The following is a 23,590-nucleotide window of genomic DNA, read 5'->3' on the forward strand; positions in this document are numbered from 1 at the left end:
TTTGCGTTATAGTTTGCTCTCACAAAATTGGTACACTGAAAGAAACACAGCTCTCGTAAGCTTGGTCAGCTTACCAGTACATTTTTAATTTGATTTCTTGGATAATTTTACGAAAGGTAGAGAATCTTGGTCTTGATTTGTATTTTATCTTTACAAATTTAAAAAGTGTCTTCTTCTCAAAATACCATCAAACGTGTGATAAATTGTTTACGTTTTTAAAGAAAAACTGTTTTATTCTCTTCTCAAATAACCCTCTCAATTGATTCTCTGAATTGTTAGGTAACTACCTGATTTATTAGTTTTTAGTGCCTAAAACAAATCAATGTGATTCTGATAGTATTTATTTAAAGCTCATTAATGGAGCTTTTAAAAATTCTCAATGAATCATGTTTTTTGAATAAATTCCTCTCATTAACATAAAATACATTAAAATAAAAAGGATTCATCAGGAAACGCAAAAAAACCTTTTCAAACATTTCCCTCACGTTGATTTTAGCGTGATTTTTCAATTACACATTTAAATAATTAATTATTTTTAATTGAAAAGTTACTAAAAGCTCCTGCCTCTTCGTAAATTTCAATAGCCCCTCGTCCAATATTTGCTAAATTTATTTTGCAATGTTCACCATAATATGGTATAGAATGTATAAGTTTACTTTATAACTCCTCTTTCATCACTGATTATAAATTAAACACAATATTAGATCAAAATTGTAAACTCAAAGCATCTGAATGTTTGAATTCAATTTAATTATGCGAACTTTCAGTACACCTTTACATTTTATTTCAAGGTTTAATTTTCTGATAACATTTCAATGTGCCACAATGGGTAGTTTTATTGCAAATTTTGATGAGTTTTGTTGATGTAAACACAGAGATTTTGTCCTACCACAAAGCCACAACGCTGTGTTTATTTTAGTTCTCTGTGTGTCGACAAAGCAATGACATTCTAATGGAATATTATATTTTGTGGTTAAACGTGATTTATGGTTGAGATAATTAAAATTTTTAAAAATATCTTTATATTCCAAAAAAAAATCCGAAATATCTCAACTGATGACTATAAGCTACTCATTTTAATTTTTCTCCCCTCATTAAAATGTCTGTATATAATTAAAATGAATTTTCTTGTGAAAACATTAAATATTTGTTGAAAATTAAGTTTTTTTTTAACTATCATCCCGTCAAAAATTTTAATTATGTAAATAACGAACAATTTGCAACCCTCGTTGAGGGTTATAAAATGTATAAATGAAATTGCAAAATTTTATACTCTCTCTCTCACACGGAGAAAAATAACTACTAATACTAGCTGGAAACTCTTGCTATGCCAACAGTTTGGCGTCAGAATTGTTACATTGTTGGCAGAGCTGAAGTTTGCTTCTAACTCAACTACAAACTGGCTATGTCGCCAATGAGTCAGAAGGAAATGGCGTATATGCACACACATTTTGTCTCATTCGTTTTGATTTTTGTATGCCATAATTGGAGAAAAAGAGACATCTATGTATATCTTTAAAATTATATATCTCGTCTTTTCACAAGTCGGCAAAGCCGTCGACTGAAGTAGCATGTTACGCATCTGCACAACATTTATAAAGCAAATACGAGACAAGGTTGCGCAGTCGACGAAAAGCCACAGTGACAAATGTGTGAGAAGAGCAGAAAATCTCATTTGATTCTACAGGAATTTCTAGTTGGCACAGCTGGAGTCTCCGGCTAGTGCAAATGGACAGTGGCGGGTACAATAACATTATAACTTGCTATTGTAACAAGTACTGAATTTTTGCGCCGCCTCAACTTTTTTCTTTCCGTGCACTTTTATATTTTAAAACGTAAAATTAGATGAGTTTAATTTTGTTAATCAAACTGCAAAATAATTGGCTATTTATTTTTAATGAGTTTCACATTATTGCAAATAATTTTGCTAATCCTGACATTGCAATTTAAGCTTGCAGGTTTAATTTCAGCGCCATGCTTTTGAGTGATTTTTCAATTTATTTCTCTAATTCTTTTTTTTATCTATGGATTCAATTGAATGTTAAAATATTTTGCAGTTTTGTATAAAAAAGATAGTTTTAATCTCTCTGTGTGTTTTGGATTCAATTATGACGTTAATTAATTTATATGATTCAATAGGGGAGACCGGGGTAAAAAAAGTCATTTTCGAATTTTCAAATGCCAATTTCTCCGAAGTTATTAATCGGAAAAATCGGAAAAAATTCTGGTGGAAAGCCTTACCAACCTATAATTTTTGACAGTAATTTGGAGGTTGTGCGATCAGTACTTTGGGAGTTAAAAATGAAAATAGATTTTTGGCCCATTTCCCAAACTTTTGCGTATTGAGAAAAATGCGTTTTCCGAAGTTTTCCTTCAGCAATTTTCCAATCTGATAATTTTTCTCACTAGCTGGGTTACTTCAGAAAACGTTGCCAAGGTGTATTTTTCAATAACTTTTAATGATTTTTCTGAACAATTATTTGAATCAAAACACACCCCTTGGGGTAGATTGGGTCAACCCATGTAATCATATAGGAGTTCGAAATTTTTGACATATTTTCTATCCATTTGTTGCAAAATGGCGTGTTTGAGAAAATCGCAAAATTCCTTGTTTTAGTGCGTATAAAAGTGAAATTCCTTGTCGCGGATCAAAAGGTGAGAAGTTTAGCTATCAACTACTATCAATCTCTCAGGCGGAAAATCATTGGAAATGTCGGAAAATTCGACCGACTTTATTTAGCCAACTGGTGACTATATTTACCCGCCGCGTTTAAAAATAGTCAGAAGCGGAAGGGTTCAGGAAAAGCTCGAAAACTCATATTTCCCGTGGAGATAGAGAAAAATGGTCTGAGACAAAGTTGTAGGCCAGGAAATTTCCTATGAAAATGACTTATCGAGGAAATTCTCTTGCCTTTGGGGAATCCTGCAAATAAGGATTTATGCAAATTGACTTTTTTTACCCCGGTCTCCCCTATCTGATGAAACAGGAAATTAAACTCGAAATAGGGGAAATTAAACGTCGTCTATATCAAAAAAATAAAAAATTGAAAATATATTACCACGAAAAAATTAATTTAAAAATAAAATTTAATATCAATTCAATTTTTTTTATGAAAGCTCAAGCCACCCTTATGTGAAGCATATCCACTTAATAAAGCTCCCACACATAATAAGCAGACATGCCAAAAACATTTATGTATGGGGGAAAAAAGAAATTAAAGAGCATCCCCCCAAAATTGAATGAGTAGCATTCTCACCAATAAAAGCTTATATCGCATTAATTAATCGAACAGACTTTTTTTCTGCTGCTGGAAGCAATATTTTAGCACAAAATTCCAATATTCGCTTTTGCAATATTTTTTTCGAATTGAAATTAATTGCTGGAAGATGGATGAACTCTCTCTCTCTCTCTCTGGGCTGTATTAATCGTGTACTTGAACCCTCCATACTGTATCGATTGGATGAATGTGATGACTTATTTTCACGTTGTAGGTTTATTACGAACAGTTGGTGCTCCATCCTGAGGAGTGGATGAGAAAAATCCTCAAATTCCTCGACGTGCCATGGAATGAGAGTGTTCTGCATCATGAGGAATTTATAAATAAACCAAATGGAGTCTCTCTATCGAAGTAAGTCCACGCACGCCAGCACTGTGTGCAAAATAACTCACAAAATCCTTCTTTTCTTCTTAACATTTTATGTATTACATACATACATATATGTTGAGAAGGAGCGGGATTTATTTTATTGTGTTTGTAAAAAAAAGGGAAAAGAAAACCAAAACCCTGAGATTGTGTGGATAATGGTGTCTCTTTGTTTTCTCTTTTTTCTTTTCGCATCTCTGTGCACACATCAAGGGTGGAGAGATCATCAGATCAAGTGATTAAGCCTGTAAATTTGGAGGCACTGAGCAAATGGGTGGGCCACATTCCTGACGATGTGGTCCGCGATATGGCCGATATAGCACCAATGCTATCAATTCTCGGCTATGATCCGTATGCCAATCCACCCGATTATGGTAAGCCAGACTCTTGGGTGAAGGATAATACGTCTAAAGTAAGATTTACGTTCCAAAGTAAAACGCACAAAATTCCAAATTACATCTCACACTACATTTTCGTTTTTTTTTTTTTATTATGCGTTCTCCATTTTGGAACTTTCCTTTTTTGCGATATGTGGTGTGTGCTTTATTTTTCCTTCAAGGCTCTCCCGCTCGCAAAAGGACCCCCAAAGCATCCCCTCTGAGAAGCTGGGGGGTGAAACAAAAAAAAAGAGGAAGAAAATTACGTAAATAAGCATGATGGGGATTATTTCCACTATGCTTCATGCTTTAGCGGGAGAGCGAAGAGAGTAAATTGATAAGAGAAATATTATCATGAATTTTTTTTCTTTGCTCCACTGTTTCGCCCCCATTGCATGCCTTACACATTCATCGTTTCTCCGTATTGACGGAGGGATGAAGGCAGAGAAAATATATGTTTTTTTTTTCTTTCTTTTTCTCGTGCTTTGCTGCGGTGGTAGGTAAAGGCAAATAAGAAGTTGTGGGATATCAAAGCGGATCAACTTCTTAATCGTAATGAGGTCTTTGATAAAGATGAGAAGGAGAATAATTCCAATTCGGATGATGCTGAGGCAGCAGCAGCACCCGATCAGGGAAATGGGGGTGCTGGAGATGTGGCGGATGGTGATGGCATGGCTGGGGATGCGCCCCGAAATGCCGGAGGTGACGATAATGACATGAAATCGTGATACTGGACCATTAGAATGAGGCATTTACAAGTAGCATTAAGGGCGTGAGTGTGACCTTATTTCCCATTTAGGTTTTCTTTTTTTTTTAAATCTTTCTCTTATTTATTTCACGAAATTAACTTTTTTTTGTTTGTTAAGTTACGCGATGTTTGATGGAAGAAGTTTATCGAAAGAGAGAAAAATAAAGTGAAAAAAAAGGACACAGAGACATATAGAACAAATCATAATGTGCAAACGCGTGTGCGATACAGAAAAAAGCTATATAAAATTGTTCACTGTGCAATTAATTGCCTGATAATGTGTGCTATATAATTGTTTAATTGATAAAATTATTAATTGCGCAAAAGATAGGATAAATTTTAAATGAACAGTAGTTAGAATGGAGGGGTGACTTATAATTCGAGGATGTTAATGACATTTCAGGGGGGTTGGAGTGGATTGATTAAATTTTCCATGGGGTGCTTTTTAAATGTTTTTTAATGGCAATATAGTATAGTGATTATGATGAAGCGTAATTGACTCTTTTGAAATTGACAAGGGTTGTCAAACAATTATGTGGACATGCCAATAAATTTCTGTCATTCAAATATGTCAAAAATTAATTGCAAAAGATTTATCTTTTACATTTGTATGAATTTTATTTGCAAAAGACCAATACTGTGAGACTGCTAAAAATATAATTGATGTTGACAATTTATTTGTTAGAAATTATTTTGACAGGTTTGAAAATTGACAATGACTGATAACTGTCAATAAGTTATGTCAAAAGGGAAAATCTCTAATCAACAGATTTTTGCAATATGTATAGATTAATTGCATTTATTTAAAAGTATAGCAATAATATTGAAGTCTCTTTGCTGTCAAAAATTTGACATTTAAACCATTTGACAGATGCAAAATTGACAACTAATTAAAAGTCTTGTCAAAAGAGTAAAAAAAATATGAAGATTGGAAAGAAAACTTTTCTTGATTTTCTTTTGATCATCAAAAGCACTCGAAAATTGTCTTAAATGAAACAGACAAAATTTGTTTTCATTTTTTTTTTCATATCAACACTTCATGTCAAACTGCCAAACTTTTCCAGAGAACTTTCAAACTGATAATTTTCTAGCATATGGAAAATTTTTCTCCATCTCGTCCAACCTCCTTGGGGGTAAAAAAAAAGAGAAAATATTGTGATTTTATTGAGTATGATGATTATAAGGGTGGGAAAAAAATTCAAAGAAGAATTGAAAGCTGTCATGAAACTAATCAAAGTTTAATATTTTATCTTTGACGAAAGAAGAAAATCATATTGTACATATTATCGTTATTTGTAAAAAAAAGACGATGAGAGGAGATAAAAAATTGCATATAAACACATAAATTTTCTTCTCTATTTATTTCGTTTTCTCCAAACATTTTTTTGTTACAGCACAAAGTGCCCCGAAGGAAAATCTGCAGAAACGACATAACACAGTGAGCAAAAAAAAAATGAGGTGAAGAAGAATTGAGTGGATTCGTTGGTAGAAAGCCCTCAAGATGATTCCGTCGTCAGCTCTGTCATCGCATGGATGATTGTAAGTATCACGAGTGATTGTCGGAGACGAAGAAATTGCTCCAATGGATCCCGGGGACAATTTCAAATCATTTTTGTGCTGATGCTCAAACCTCAAAATCCCTCCCCAGTGAAATCCCTCACACATACAGTTGTCGATTGATATGATTTGAAGAAGAAGAAAAAAATGTACAGGGGATGGAGAAAGGTGCTTTGTATAGGAGGGAACACTCCCCGAAATATCGCTCTGGGGTTTGTTTAGCAATGTGATTCACATCACACCTTCAATTTGTGGGGATGCCACATCGCTCCTAGGAGTGACAGGGCAATGTACATGAGAAGTCTATATTCCTCCTGGGAGACGTTTCCCATTCATTTTATTGGAAATGATAATTTGAAGGGTGAAAAAGAAGTTTTGAAATTGGTTGCTTCATGGGAATTTCAAGTGATTCCTCCAGATATTTATTTTGGATGTTTGAGAAGAACTTTAAAAGATTTCTTTAAGGGTTGAATAATTTTAAAAAATTCTTAACACTTTTTATTTGCTTAAATATAAATTATAAGAATAATTTATCAAAGTTTAACACATCAACTGCGACACCCTGTAAGAGCGATGAACATTGGGAGAAATAAGCTGATTTTTATCGCAACGAAAAGAAAAACTTTCAGGATGATGGATGAAATGTGTTTGAGCGAAATTCTTCATTTCCCATTCATAAATCATGACTAATTGACAGTAAATCATTTTAATTGATCCCATAAAAGGGACTTTTAGGCACTTCTTATTGCCATCGCTCTGCCAAAAAGGAATCACTCAAAGTTTCCTAAAGGAAAGCCACTGTACTCACCCCTCTCTTGGCAAAAGCTCAAAGGGGTTTTCTCTGTTGATTCACCCTGAAAGGCACCTTCAAAAGAAAAAAAAAGAAAAATATGTGAATGGGCAACAGAAGTTGAAATGAATTTTTCCTGTCGCAGCCTTGAGAGGCGCCCCACATTTTCACACACACAGCACCTCGACGCTCGGTTTTATTCTATCTGTGTGTGAGCGATCCTCCTGAGAGGACGAAGGATGAATTAGTGCGCAACGATGGGGCAGACTAAAGAGCATGTCATGGTGGAATTTATCATTTGCAAAATTTAATCCGAATGAAAGGCTCTCGGGGCCAAAATACAAAAGGACGCACAGGGAAATTAAGCGAAAGGCGCGTGGGCTGGGGCGGGGGGAGCATTTTGTCGTTTATGAAATGAATTAAGAAGGGCGCATGCAGCACACAAAAAAAGAGAGAAGAAAGAGAAAAAAGCACAACAGAAAGCTCGCAAGGGAAAAAATGATTAACGCCCCCATGTCATTTGCATAGTGGGGAGAAAATTTATTTTTCTCCCTTATGCTGAAGCTCTTCTGGGGTGGATGGTGGTAGTAAGGGTACACAAGAAGGCAGAGCGTCGAGGGAAAATTTACTACGAACGAGGGTTGACATTTATATCAAAATAATGCCCCCCATGGCCCCCACACATGTGTGTGTGTGAGTTAATGTTTGCAAGGAAGAAAATATATTAAAGCGATATTTTTTATTGATTACCCCTTGGCATAATACCCCCAAATGGGGTCCAAGCTGGGAAAAATTGGGAAGGGGATGGGGCGAAGAAAGAGCGCACACCGCCATTAAATGATCTATTAAATTAGAATTTAATGCAATCAGCAATGAAACCCCCAGGGCTGGATGGGGAGTGGGGGAGGCTGTATTATTGGATACGGGGAGATGCTGGGTAGAAAAGGAATGTTCATTTAGATTCCAACCCGCCCGAAAATTGCTTTTCCACAACCCCCGCAGAAAGGCGAAAAAGGCCAAATTATATTTATTCTCTTGTGTGCTTTATTATTGGAAAAAACGACGCAAAAGAGTTTGGTGCTGGGTGAAAGAGGAAAATTCAACCACATTCCCGCACACACAGGCAGCAATTCTCGTTACCGATAAGGATATTTTAATTGAAGAAATGTCTCATAAATTTTTTGCGAGACTTGCCTCTTTTACGGGGCGGAATTTCACTTTTAGCGCTTTCTGGGAAAGTGATATTCTGCACACTGAAAATTTATATATCCGGCCAAATTTCAATTTCCTAACTGCCTCTATCTGCTAGCTCGTGGTGTTTAAATTGCACGATGAAGCTGCGTCGCATACATAAACGGAATGAAAATTAGACTTTTGTTTAAAGAGATTAAATTGCTGATTAAGTGGAAATTTATTGGAATGTCGGAGAACTTTTTAAAAGTTTTTAAATTACCCTTTTCAGGAATTAATTTTGCTCAAATGAATTTAAACTGTATAAAATGCAACAACATAAAGAACATTGAAAACAGAGGGAAAAAACGTACAAAAAGTAAATAAGTTTGTGCATCCAAAAACTGGAATATTTTCTTCTTTTCCGTCTTATTGAATTCTCAAAATTTATTCATAAACCTGAAAAGAAGTTTGTCTACATTTTTCATAAAAAGAAAAGTTCAATTGAATTCAACGCTATTTGGAATTTGTTGAACAACAAGAAAGTGAAACTTTGTTATTCCTTCCGCAATGCATGAAAATATCCTTGTGCCAAGGATGAGAGACTCACTCCCTCCCTCCTCCGCATCTTTCTTGCACTTTAACGATTTTTCCTTGCGTCCACGGAGAATATTCATTTGAAAATTTTATTTTCGCACAAATTTGAATTGCACACAATTTGTTGAGAAGTTTATTTGAATATTAAATGTGTTCGCAAGAAAAATCATGGGGCGACGGGAAAAATTAAACTCTCACTGTGTGAAAATTGCATCAAATAAAAAAAAATATACATACAGAAACAACCCTCAAAGAGGAAAAGTCAATCATAACGCGTCCAGTTATTAGAGTTGGTATACCACAACGCGGATGGGTCAGTTTATGCGTTGTAATTTTATTTGTGAGCAGAATTAGTAGGCAAAGTTGATTTTTTTAATGAAATTCATCAATATGAAAGATAAAAATGCTCATATCTGAAGTTCTATAAGACCTACAGAAATTTCTTAACTAGTTTTGGAAAGGTCTTGAAACAAGCTATAAGTTGACATATATATCAATAATTTTCAAGGTCACATCTAGAACAAAAATGGCGGATATTTGTTTGACTAAAACATTTTTTTTCACTTTTTGTCCTCAAGGAATGGTTCTAGAGGTTTCTGATGTTTCAGAAAGTTGTAGAGTTTTGCAAAACCTTTAATTTGATACCAAATTGAGCAAAATCGGAGAGACCGTTCAAGAGATATGGCTTATAGAACTTTTCAAATTCAAGAATTTTTCAAATGGTCATATCTTCTAAACGGCGACATAGATTTTCTTAATTTTCGGACTGGTGAAAGATATTGAGTCAGGCTACAACATATCAAAATTTAAAGGAAATCTATAACAGATGTTCGGAGATATAGCCCCTTAAAGTTAGGCAATTTTTGTTTTTGATTTTAGCGCCTCTTGCGGCCATTTCTGGAATTTAAAATGTTCTAGATAGTTGTAGGGCTTCTTGAAACCTTTCATTTGATACCAAGATCGTCAAAATCGGTTAAGCCGTTCTTAAGTTATATCGAAAAAACACTTTTTGCTTTAGACCGCCATATTTGCTAAACCGCTTGACCGATTTTCAAGTATGAGTTATCGATGAAAACGTCTCACTGAGCACTACAACATACTAAAATTTCAGACCTCTAGCTGTAAGGGAAGTGGTTGATGGTAGTTCAAAATGGCGGATGGCGGCCATCTTGGATTTTGAAAATGCAAAAAAATGAAATTTTACACCCACATTTCTATAGAAAACTTCAAACCCGAAGTCTCTATCAGTTACCGTTCTCAAGTTATAAGGTAAAGTTTGGACCACCGGAAGGCCGGCCGGCCGGCCGGCCGGCAGGCCGGCAGGCCGGCCGGATCAAAAATTTTCCACCACCATTTTCGTAATGTGGGATGTCTAAAACGTGCTCATACCAAGTTTGAGCCCGATCTGAGGTGGTCGGTTTTTCCGATGATTACAATACTTGGTATGCCACGATTGTGGTATACCAACTAATAAAGCTGACTGTAAAGAGATATAAAATGAACATTGAGAAAATTGCAGTATAAATCATTTTATGTTAGAGCTGCAGAGGAGCAGAAAAAAAAGTCAATCATAACGCGTCCAGTTATAAGAGTTGGTATACCACAACGCGGATGGGTCAGTCTATGCGTTGTAATTTAATTTTTAAGTAGTATTAGTAGGCAAAGTTGATTTTTTTTTATGAAATTCATCAATTCGAAAGACAAAAATGGTTATATCTCAAGTTCTACTGCACGTACAGAAATTTCTTGACTAGTTCTGGAAAGGTATTAAAATAAGCTAGAATATGGGATAAATTTTGATACTTTTCAAGGTCACCTCTAGAACAAAAATGGTGGATATTTGTTTCACCAAAACAGTTTTTCGCACTTTTTGTCCTCAAGGAATGGTTCTAGAGGTTTCTAATGTTTCAGAAAGTTGTAGAGTTTTGCAAAACCTTTAATTTGATACCAAGTTGAGCAAAATCGGACAAGCAGTTCAGGAGATATGGCTCTTAGAACTTTTCAAATTCAAGAATTTTGCAAACTGCGATATCTTCTAAACGGCGACATAGATTTTCTTCATTTTCGGACTGGTGAAAGATATTGAGTCAGGCTACAACATATCAAAATTTAAAGGAAATCTATAACAGATGTTCGGAGATATAGCCCCTTAAAGTTAGGCAATTTTTGTTTTTGATTTTAGCGCCTCTTGTGGCCATTTTGGAACTTGAAATGTTCTAGATAGTTGTAGGGCTTCTTAAAACCTTTCATTTGATACCAAGATCGTCAAAATCGGTCAAGCCGTTCTCGAGTTATATCGAAAAAACACTTTTTGCTTTAGGCCGCCATATTTGCTAAACCGCTTCACCGATTTTCAAGTATGAATTGTTGATGAAAACGTCTCACTGAGCTCTACAACATACTAAAATTTCAGACCTTTAGCTTTAAGGGAACTGGTCGACGGTATTTCAAAATGGCGGACGGCGGCCATCTTGGATTTTGAAAATGCGAAAAAATGAAATTTTACACCCACATTTCTATAGAAAACTTCAAACCGGAAGTCTCTATCTCTTGCCGTTCTCGAGCTATAAGACAAAGTATAGCGCACCGGCCGGCCGGCAGGCCGGCCGGATCAAAATTTTTCCACCACCACTTTCGTAATGTGGGATGTCTAAAACGTGCTCATACCAAGTTTGAGCCCGATCTGAGGTGGTCGGTTTTTCCGATGATTACAATACTTGGTATGCCACGATTGTGGTATACCAACTAATATAGCAATGATGTTTCACCCCCGACGACACGGATATGCCAGAGAGTTGGACCCCGATGGCTCTATAAAAATGCCATCAAAATGCGTTCCAAAACATGAGATGAAAATGTTTGTTGGTTACTGCGGGAGGAGGAAAGCCCTCCAATGCTGTGGAAGCATTTTTCATTTTCATCGCAAGGGCTGTTTTTTTTTACACATTGCATGTGAGGGGATGATGCACCTACGGGCGACATGCTTAATGGTCCGCCACACTAACTCATGGCATCGTTATCATCATTTACCAAGCCCATACACACACACAAATACTCCACATTCCCCCAACTTTATGCGTCCACTCTTGCAAATCGAATTGCTGTTTGTTCAGGTTGTTCAGTCGAGTACGGGGTTGAGGGAAAAAGTTTGCTTGCAAAAAGGGTTGAAAAATTCATTCATGAAATTCCACCAAAAAAATATTTGTGTCAACTGCATAATATATTTGATTAAATGTTTAAAATATTCACCTACATTGAACTGTATTATAGAACAAGATTAATTTTGTTGTTAAAACTTTTAATTATGTGCCTCATTTTCTATTCAATTGAATTATAAATTCAATAATTTGATTCAAATCCATGAAATTATCTAATATGATAAATTTCTGGCAATGCGTTTTATTGCAGAATGTTTATTTAGACAAATATTAAAGGAGTCTAGTCATTTTTGCCCTCGGCGTGATTTTTTTTTAAGATAATAAAAAGAATTTTTGTTTTCAGTGGAGGAATGTTCTTTGGTGTCTTTGAAATAAAATGTCACACATTATAAGAGAAACGTAAAACGTTAAACTTTAGGAAAGTAATGTCAAGTTTGAAAAGAATCGTTAAACGTTTAAAAGAATATCAAACTTTGCTAGTATCTGTCAAAGAGTTTAAAGGGAAACATCAAACGTTAGGAAAGAAATGTCAAATGTTTAAAAAAACGTCAAACGATAAAGAGACGTCAAATGTTAGAACAAATGTAAAAAATGAGAATGGAAAGTAAAACGTTCGCAGAATATGCCTCATGCTTCAAAAGAAACGTCAAACGTTAGAATAAATAAAATAACGAATAAATAAAAACAACTAAAGTCGAGATTTGTGAAGACTTTCATTTAACGTTTGTTCCAAACGTCAAATTAAATTATTTAAATATTAAATATAAAAAAAATTGTTTTCAATCATTTAAGAAAAGCATAAAAATTGTTAATTTTCCACGAAATCGGCCCCCTGAAGAAATCAGGAAAATATTCCCAAAGACTTACAAACCACGCCCCCATTGTTCCTCAAATTTCAACCCTTAAATGCGCATAAAAACCCCTCAACGCCATTTCATGAATTTTCCAAGGCAGCAAATTCGAAATTGCAGAACGTAAATCAAACAATTTCTGAAAGCACTTTTGTATTGTTTAAGAGGAGAAAATTTATTGTTTTTGGGGAAAATGCTAATGGGTATTTCATATAATGTATGGTGGAAAAGTCAAATAAGGAAAAGAAGAATTATTTGCAATTTCATTGCGGATGCTTGGTGGTGGGTTTTTTTTTGCATTTAAACAAACGACATGGGTGGTTGTTTTAAATTCACTGGGGATGGGAAAAGTGGAGGAAATTGATTTAAATCTGATAAGGAACTACAAACCATACAGCATCGCTGATTTCTCCAGCTTTTTCCCGCTTTCTCCCTCATTTCACGCATGAAAACGATGCTAAATATGGCGATGCTGTTTTTATTCTCTCACTTCCTTTTGCCACAAAAACCCCACAATTTACCTTGTTCAGTGTCTCCCGGAAGAATGAATTGATTACATTATTCTTCCCACGTGTGACGACGAGGGGGTGATATGGGTGGATGGAGAAAATTGAGGTAAATACGATGGATTCTGCACGAAAGCGATGGAGCTTATCACCCGAATGGTGATGTTCACAAACATCGCCAGAAGAGATGAAGGAGGATGCCGCCCCCACACACAGAGTTTGTGGGAAGAACACACGCCATGCGGAGAAAATGATGAGGAGTCTTAAAAATGGAGGAGAGCAAAAAAAAATATTAGAAGGAAGAACGTGATAAGGCCAAAAAATTAAGCACCAGATTTACGATGGGAAATCTCTGAATGTCCGTCCATTAATGTGCCATTACGATGATCGATAAATATTCATCTTTAAGGATCATATTCCACCAGTATACGTATATGTAAGTAATTGACTGGAATATGGTGAAATTGCTCATCCGTATAGCCGGGATCCGTGGCGAAGAGAGGAAGTTTTCGTTGGGAAATGAAGTGCCAGGGAAAGTTGGGGAGAATTATGGGAAACCCTTTGTGGAGTACCGACAATATTTCATGCAGTTTGCACAACTTTGTGGCCGCAGAAAGTTGATGCGAGACGAGGATTTTCTCTTACTCTGCAACCCTTTGCCCATGAGAAAAGCTTATATAGTGCTATGCTATACACCCTCAGGTTAGCCAAAGACATTGGTTTGTTGAAGGGGGATGAGAAAGTTCATAAAATGGACTTTTGGGGGATTTGAGAAGGTCCCTAGGAGGACAAACACAAATCGATTAATTGCAATACAGCTCAACATTTCAAAATAAAAGCTCACCCACATCCCGTTGAATGGGGAAAAGTGTGATAACATCCTCGTATGCATATTTTTTCCACACAAGCTTGTTTTTTGTTCCACCGTAATCGTCCTCATGATTCTCCAGGGGGTAGCACCAGAAAAGCTGCACATTTGGGAATTTATGAGTGTTGAAGCTCAAAGGGATATCGCACAGGACAAAAAGGGAATGTGGTGAGTGTATGTGCGAGAGAAAATATATACCGTCCGTATGTCGCAATTATCCACCAATATTTCTGCCAATGGACTCACATTTATTTTCCGGAAGGACGCACAAGCCACCGAAATGGCTGTGAAGTGGGAATTTGTAGAGGGTAAAACGAGAGGTGTATTCCAACATACATAGAGAGTGAGCGATAAAATGGGGACCATGTGAATGGAGCCATTCCCGGGATTCGTACATAAATATCCTCCGGAAAGGCAGGAGGATTTTTGTTCACTCCACTGGAGTGTCTGCGACTCAATTTCTCACTGTTTCACCACACTGCTCGACAAGTGGTTGCCACTGGAGTTGAATGGAGTTCTCAAGAAGACTTTTCTAGATAAGAAATTAGGTATTCTTGTTCTTATATAATAGTGATTTTTTTATAAAACGGAAAATTAATAATTCTGATCTTAATCAATCAAGAAATCAAGATTTTGTAATTTTGCATTCAGAATGACCATGAGCTTTCTCTTTGCTTGTCTTGAGTGTTTTCGTATTTTTTTTTAAAAATATTTTTCGAACATTAAACGTTAGAAAAGAAACGTCAAAAGTTATAAAATCAATATGAAACGTTTAAAATGTTAAATGCTTTTAAAGAAACTTCTAAACATAAGAAAATATGTCAGACCTTACAGAGGAAGTGACAGATATTAAACTAAACGTCAAATATCAAAAAATAAACGTCAATCGGTTGAAAAAGAATAATCAAAAAAGTTATAAGAGAAATGTCAAACGTTTGTAAGCAAATGTCAATCGTAAATTGATTTATTTTTAATGTTTTCAAATTTAAAAAATGTGTGTAAAAGTGAATAGACTCCTTTCAGAACATAAACTTCATAAAAAATCTTTCTAAAACCTCTCATCTAGAATTGGTGAAAGTTCTTTCAACTCCGCTTTTGAGGAAAGAAGAAATTTATTAAATGAACCTCCTGTTTGAGACAATTCATGCTGAATAGAGGTCCAGGGGTTCTGTCGGGGAATTGGGTCAATTACCTTAAAATATTTGCAAAAGACGAACTCTCCCTCGTAGATTAACATTTCCACCTTTAATTCCTTTGTCCCCATAACATCATTACCAGGCACCTTTTGCCTCCGAGGAAAATCATCATCCAGCTGAAGTGGAGAGGAAGGGGAAGGAACAAGTCTAGAGTTTGAGGAAAAAGGTGTTGGGCGTTTTTCATTAAAGTTTTCTCAACATCTTTGTTCTCTATGGTGTCCTTATGTATGTACGTATTTCTCTTGATCCTTTTCGAGGAGGCATTCAAGGAGTCCTCCATGCAATTGCTGCTCCTTTTTGGCGTGTTTCACAATACAATGAGTTGTGTGTGAGTGTGTACCATGTGAAAAAGGAAAATCCCCATCAATGCTATATAGGAGAAAATGTTCTCTCAGTGAGAACAAAAAAGGAATGTGAGGGAGGTGAAAAATATGGAAAATATACTGCGAAACCCATTCACTTTGCATAACAATAACAATTCGTGTTTTTTTGGGTTGGTACAGAGGAAAAAAAAGTTTCTACAGTTGGAAAAAAAGAGAGCTGAAAATAGACAAAATGGGAAATACATCTCGGGAAACATTTCCCATCCACAACCACCCCCTTCAACACTCGGATTTTTTTTTCGAGTATGAGCGTGAGAGATGAATTTCCACCCCTATGCATCCATTTGCCCCATCATCGTCATCATGTATGTATACATAGATAGTTGTTGTACCTTCATTCGGCAGCATTCCAGATGATATTGAAAATTTTTTACTTGCTAGTTTTCAACTTATATTATTACCTTCATATCCAATTTTGTGCGACGTCGAAGTATTTTCATCTGTGCGATTCTGCATATTTACTCCTTCTCCTTATGCTTTCGTTTTGGAATTCTCTTCTTTTTTTTCACCTGCTGTTAGACATGTTGAAGAGGGTAAAATAGTGAATTTTATAACCAAAAAAAGAAAGAAAATACACAAGTTTTCCATATTTTCCTCCCACGAAGACGCAATTTCATTACCGAATTCTACGAAAAACCCGCACAAATATGTTTTTGTGGGGTAAGAATTTTTATTTTAAAATCCTTCTCTGTTATTGGAACATTGTGAAGCCACATTTTCGTTCGTAAATTCTCTTCTATTCTATCTGTTAGTATTTTGTGCTTTTCATTTTAATTGCTTTTCTTTTTAATTACTTTTTCAAGTAATAGGACATCGTTCTTTCTTTTAGTTATAGCTTTAGGGAGCTTCAACATCTCCCTTTCACGACTCTTTTACGGTTTTTGTTAAGAAAATCCTGAAAATCACTATTTATTTAAATTTATTCATTACATTTTCCAAATAGGTACTTATCTTAGAAACTTTCAATGTACAAATGAATATGTTGGGACATGCTACCCCCTCCCAAAAAAAATAGATTTTATTCCAACAATCTAAAGCTGTAGAAATTCTTTCATATTGTTGATTTAAAAAATATATTCGTGAGCTTTTGAGCTTTTTGCTAGTTCCTTTTAAATTAAAGCACGTGACCAACCACAAAAGTTTCCCATTTTATTCCACATGCTCTTGCAAAATACCCCCAAATGGCGCAAAATGCCCCATAAATCGTCGTATATTTTTCTCCTCACACACAGAGTGGGTAATGAGGATGTGAAGAAGGCTAAATTAGTGGACATTTTCAGGCAATGCGCACGTGTGTATGCCAAGTTGAGTCTTTTGTGTGATTCCTCATTAAGATTTTGTCTCACCATTGTGATTCATAACCGCCAGACGGTTTGGGATAAAAGATCCACAAATTTCCGCGAATTCCAATGACTCGTGATGCCACTCGCTTCCAAAGTATTGGAATAGTTCTCTTGATAAATTGCCAGAGATGAGAATTAGCTTACAACAATAGCTATATGCTGCGCTAATGAAGCATAGTACGGGGACGTGCTTGATTTTAGGGGAACTCTGTGAGTAATTTTGTTGTGTATGTGTGGTTTGAAAGTGCAGAGCACGTCATACAGCCATTTATTCAGGGGACAGTAGTGGTCGGAAATCCCCGGAAGCGCTAAAACACTGAAGTGGATTAATTCCTTTGGGATTTTATGAAATTCTCATGGAGTTGTGAGAGAATCCACAGGAGTATTTTCATGAGGATATACCAGAAATTTAATGAAGATGTTAACATTTAATTGGTACACACGATTTCCTCAAACAATGAGCTTTTATTTGATATGTATGCATAAACTACGCCTTTGATATTCAATTTGGAATAATATATGGAATCTTTCGTATTTTAAATTTTCCAATACCTTCTGTTGAATTTGAATACTGTGCACAAAATATATTAGATTGATTCTATTGAGACGGCAGTATGGGTAGAGGATGTGATTGAACAAATCACGAAGCTTTTAGAAGATGTACGACGTGTTGCATCCTGCGGAAAACATGTCAGCGGAATTCCTCTTTTAAGGATGCGATTGAATGACAATAACTTTGCGAGATGAATGAAATCAAAGACATTTCCTCCGCACACCTTATTGCTTTCTCAGCTTTCCACACTCTGTAAAGTGATATGCGACATATTTTACACTGAAGCGGGAAGGGGACATTTTCCGGGGGTGGCGGGGGGGAAGCTCCGTTTGAAATCAAAGCTCGCTGCTGCCAATTTCCGTTCATGTCATTCACGAACTTTGTCTAGCGCGGAATCTATGGTGCAGGACATCAAATACTTTCCCCTTAAAGAAGGACATGCGAAACAGGATATACCGCGTATAGTGGGAAATACCATTAACTTGTTGGCTGTAAACTTTCCTCATAGAAGAATGCAATGAAACTCGAGATGTACTATGTAAGAAAAAGACGTGCAAGACATTGTCTCACCCAACCCTTTAGAAGTGAAATACAAAACTACCCAAAAACACCTCCTTGGAAGCTAGTATAAAAAAAAACCAAGCAGAGATAGGACTCAACCACCGTGGTTGGGTGAATTATAATTAAGAGCGAAAAAGGAGAGAAAATTATTATTAATTAAGGAGAATCCTGCGGAATTTATGAGGCTAATTTTCAATGGGGCGGGGAGGTTTTCAGCTAATATTTGCGACGCGACACAATGGACGTTAATTGCAATTACGCCGGGGTAGAAGCATTTTGATCAAAATTAACCTGCGTGCTGATATCCGTGGGGTGGAATTAAATTTTAATTAATCCGCAGTATCAACCCCTAGGTTGTTGACCATTTGTCGCTGGGTTTGTAATCTCACCGGGAATCCGAAGGACACAAAAGCTCCCAAATGAGAGGAATACGGCAATTTATGGGCTTTTGGTATGAAACTGGATTTAACTTAATATTTGCACTCATTAAAAATACAAACAGGGAAAGCTCTCATGTAAATCATCACCATGTGCTTTTATCCTCAAATATTTGTAAAAAAAAATGTATTGTGTTTTATATCTCTTGTTTTTGGGAGGATTTAGCAAAAACGATTTCATTTTATTTAATTTTATATTAAAAAAATTAATGAAGCAATGCGAAGTAATTTTACTGAACGATGGAGACGCCTGGTAATAAACCCGGCGCCTCCATTTACGTAAAATTAATCGGCATGCCTGTTAAATGATTTAACTCTAATCTTTTAAGGGTTTAATTAAGTGCGATAATGATTAATACCATATTTGTTTGTATAGAAAAATCTCTTTAGAATTTTCCATTCAATTTTTTCTACTGCATGGAGCTTTAAAATAATTCGTATGGAGCTTTTAAGAAAACCAAATCCACTTTAAGGACTCCATTTGGATCCGAACAAATCCGTATGAGAGGGATAATCCAAGGGGAGAAAGTACATTAATATCCGTTCCTTGCAGAAGCAAGCAAAAGGAGAGTTTTAACGGCTTCCATGTCTCTATTTTCTCTTTACATTTTCCATAAAGCTCCATCAAAATTTCATACAGTAAGCTCCTCTACATAATAACTCACCCATATTAAGGTATATAAAATACCTACACGCAAAATCCGTAAGCTTGTGTTTGCCCAAATTTTAATTACCCAGCAAGATGTCCTTTCCCCCAAGAATCGCGGATTAATATCCCGCAAGCTCGGTGCGAGAAGGTAATTTAAAGTTGTTCGGCAGAATTTAAGCAGTTTCAACACTAATTTGCACTCACTTTTTAATGGCGCACCATGGGTTGTTTGCAATAAAAGGCGCACGCGAATTTTCAACCTACCGCGTAACCTTTGACACTCTGGCTGATAAACAATCACCTGGGATGAAATAGGGTGGAGCACCAGGAAACATAAAATGTAACTTTTTTATATGAGAATTATGTCGTTTTATGATGATTCACTCACACGGAGTTTTTATGCTTCAGCAAGTTCAATATAAGAAGAAATTTAATCTTCTTATTTTTTTTACTTCTATTCTCCTATACTCCGACACATGGAAGACTTTCGAAGAATAGAAGAAAAATTCTTGTAGCAATTGTCAGAATTGCTTACATTTTTGTGAAAAATTCCACGAAAACATTTTCTTTCTTTTTTTTCGTCCCACAACACATCTGTTCGTGTAGAGAGAAAGACATGGAGAAAAGTCCTTAAATTCCACGACACACCATATACAAGGAGGGAATTGTCGGTCTATTGAAGAAAACCCCGGAGGCGATGAGGAAGTGAACAGAAAGTACCTCCAGGGTGTGTTTAAGATGCTTCCAATATTTTTCTCATATAAGAACTTTCTTCGAGGTGGAATAAAACTCACTAAAAGGCGTCTTCTTAACACTTCACTAAACATTACTAAAAGAGGATTTTTGTTAGTTGATGCAAAAGGGAGTTTGAATACTTAAGTAGGGAAAGGTAAATTGGAGACTTTTCTTTAAATTGAAGTTGGAATTTAATGAATTTTAGTCATGAAAAAAAGCCTCATTAACGCATAAGCTTTCCAGAGCTTTCGATAAAACTTGAAAGAAACTTTCAAAGAAAGATATAAAATTATGAAGATCAACATGAAAAATCCTTAATTCAAAATTGTCAATGAAATGGATAAACAGGATTAACTATTATTCTGTAATTGCATGTAAAACTTTTGGATGTGTTTGGTTGTGAAGCTAAAGAGCTTCAAACGATATAAGTTACTGCCTTGTGAACTACCCTTAATGACAACCCAAATGATTTGTTTGCAAACTTCCATTATATGAAAGTTTCATCTCACAACTATTGATGGTCCTTCAATGGTCCATCTGCCAGACGAATATACGTATTTTGCAATGTCGGGCTAAATCCATCTCAATCATGTTGTCCCTTGTGCTGAAGGATAGTTGTTGATACGGCGTATTTATCGGGATAATTAAACACGAATTGCTGTATTTTGTAGGGCTTCTCTGAAAAGGACCCTTTTTCCTCTTCACGTTCTCTTCTCGGAAATTGATCAAGTTTTGGATGAGTGGAGAAGTGTGTATGTGTGTGTTTGGTGGGATGTTTAAGGGTTCATGGTCAAAGGTTACGGAGGGTGGAAAAAGCTCATAGCAGCGGGAAGTTGATGGCAAAAATCTATTGATTCAGTTTGATTAGCTCGCTCTGTACGCCCGCATGTTGAAATCAATTGAGTGTAATGAACTTCTCTCTTGAATAATGTAGAGTACGAAAGGTATGAGGAATATATCGCATTTTCTATGCCATTCACTGTGATGGAATTCTCTTCTTTCCACCATCCTCCACTAAACATGAGTGAGGAGGGAGGTGGGGTAAATTTTGAGTAACAAATTCAATGAGAAAGGGAATGTATCTTTGTTCTATTGAACCACCCTGATGAGTACGCGAATGACACAACTTCCACCCTTATTCATTCAATTAGTGGAGGTTTTTATTATCCATTTGAACTATTACGCTATATATGTATGTTTATGTAGTTTGAGCAATCTACCCTACTCACATCAACCCTCATCGTCACATGCAAACACAAAGTGCGCATGCAGGAGTGATATGAGAATTTAATTTTATCCACTTCGCAGGAAGCTCTATCGCATTTGCAAGTTTCCATGAATGAATAATAAAAGCGAAGAACTTAATTAAAGTTTTATCATCATCCCCAACTAGAGTTTTGTTGAATTATGACGAACAATTCGGTCCGTTGGGCGCGCATTTCCCTTTTCTAGATGGGGGGTAACGATTGCCTGATGCACCCCTGACTGACAATGGGGCATTGGACATGGGAAACGGATGAGCTTTGCACAGAGTATTGTTTGCCATCTCCGTGACATGCAAAAGCTGTATTCAAGTGCCTGGGATTTGTACATAATTGAATGGGGACACTGCGCATCATGTTGCAAAACTTTTTCTCATGTGAATTTCATTGCGGGCATTTGTTGATGTTCCCTGGATGAGGGCTATATACGATTTCCGCTGAGTTATGCAATCCAATTGTTCCAGCTATAAAACACAGATTGCAGATGAATTAAAATTTTTGAAATTATCCACCGCACAGAAGGAGAGGAATTAATTGTTTGAATTTAAATTTAGTTTTCAATCGGATTAAAAATTCACAGCACTATCTATTCCATGGGAATTAGCGCATCTGCAGTTCGATGATCAGAACATTTTTTTATGTGGCATGGAAAATGTGCAATTTTTTTTACAGATAGTTTCACTAAAATATATTCTTTTTGCGTTTTTTTCCTCTCTGTGAGAATTTCCTTGAAAATTCTTTTTTGAAAACCCATCAAATATAATTAAGCATAAACTTTAGTTAAACATTCTTAATAAATTATTTTAGTTTAATTTGACCCACAAAAGCTTTCTGGTTTCACATTATACTTATATAAAGAAAGTTCAAAAGCTCAAAGATGTTTACTATAAGTTGTGTACATCATTACCCCTGCCTCTTTGTAAAGGATAAAACATCCAGAGGCAAAGGAGAGGCATCACATTTCGCAGAACTCTATTTATACATTTTATTCTTTCATATAAGACATCTCTTTATAAACATTTCCCCCACACATCCTTCTCACTTTCAAGAATCCTTCAATCTCTTCCAGGAATGAATGAAGCTTTTAGCATTAAAATGTATAAGAAAAAAAGGGACCCCAAGAGTAAGGATTTTCAGTGAATAATTTTATTTTATTCACACGACCCGGGAATTTGCATGTGTGAATTATGCTATTTGCAAGAAGGAGAGGCAAAAAGGGAACGAGAAATGTAACAAATATAGCTTACATGGCAATAACAAAGGGAATATAAGTAGAGCGGGAATTCTTATGGGAACATATTGCTTATGTTATAAAATTTATCTTCATCTGTCTTGGGAACGAAATACAAATGGACTCGGGAAGGTTTGGTGCGTGATAAATAGTCTCCAAAATAAAATGAGTTTCGCCCTCCAAGTGAATTTGGGGACTTCCCCATGTGATGGAGGAAGCTCTTTTGCCATCATCCCCTTTGGGATTGGTGCGAAAAGTTCACAAAGTCCCCAACAAGGCGAACCTATATTTAGACATTTGAACATTTTCAATGAGTAAAGTTCTATTTTATTTTGCCGTGTAGTAAAATATCACTGAATGCCTCCCCATCGCAACGCAACATCCGGAAAGTGTTACTTTTAACTCAATTTTTGCATCTTTGTGCGCAAAAAGCACGCAAAAGCTCCGGGTGGTGGTGGAAAAAAATGTCCTGTCCATGTTGAAATTGCATTGGACAGCTCTGAGCGATTCATTGGCATTTTCATTCCCTCTTTCCGGCCTCCCTTACTCGCCTTAATTGCGAAATCCATCACACTGGTCGGCGGTGGGAGTGGGCTGTGAGAGAGAACGGAAATTGAGGGAAAAAAGTAGACATTTACGTATGCTTGCTACATACATTTCCGACCAACTACATGTTGTAAAAGGGAGAGCGCGGGGAGAGCTTTTCTCACATTCCGTGTGTTTTTATTTAATTTTTTTAAACTCTCTTTGTGCATTTTTCCACACTTTCACGTAGAAAATGGCATTGCGAGATGAGGTACGCTTTTTGCAATAAATGGAGCACAGAATTGACAACTTTTCTACCCTATTTATGTACATACATACACACACGAGGAAATCACATACACTCGGTGGTCTATGAGGGGAAGAGAAAGGTGTGTTAAGTAGAAACTTTTTTTTCTCAATTGCACCAACGAATGCACATACAAAAAAAA

The 23,590-nt window shown here is 36.0% G+C and overlaps 1 protein-coding gene across 4 annotated transcripts in view; it reads left to right on the forward strand.

Moving 5' to 3' along the window:
• The window catches only part of LOC129790285 (protein-tyrosine sulfotransferase), a 28,346-nt gene extending 22,231 nt beyond the window's left edge, over positions 1-6,115 (forward strand). For 2 of the 4 annotated variants that reach the window (XM_055827725.1, XM_055827727.1), the window contains exons 8-10: positions 3,493-3,629; positions 3,858-4,056; positions 4,522-6,115. In XM_055827725.1, the coding sequence (XP_055683700.1) occupies positions 3,493-3,629; positions 3,858-4,056; positions 4,522-4,749 (564 nt within the window). In that variant the 3' untranslated portion in view covers positions 4,750-6,115. The remainder of the gene's footprint in view (positions 1-3,492; positions 3,630-3,857; positions 4,057-4,521) is intronic. The other 2 variants (XM_055827726.1, XM_055827728.1) reach the window with 2 other exon arrangements.
• Positions 6,116-23,590: the final 17,475 nt, after the last annotated feature.

The sequence above is a fragment of the Lutzomyia longipalpis genome, chromosome 2, assembly GCF_024334085.1.
Source record: "Lutzomyia longipalpis isolate SR_M1_2022 chromosome 2, ASM2433408v1".
Taxonomy (NCBI): Eukaryota; Metazoa; Arthropoda; class Insecta; order Diptera; family Psychodidae; genus Lutzomyia; species Lutzomyia longipalpis.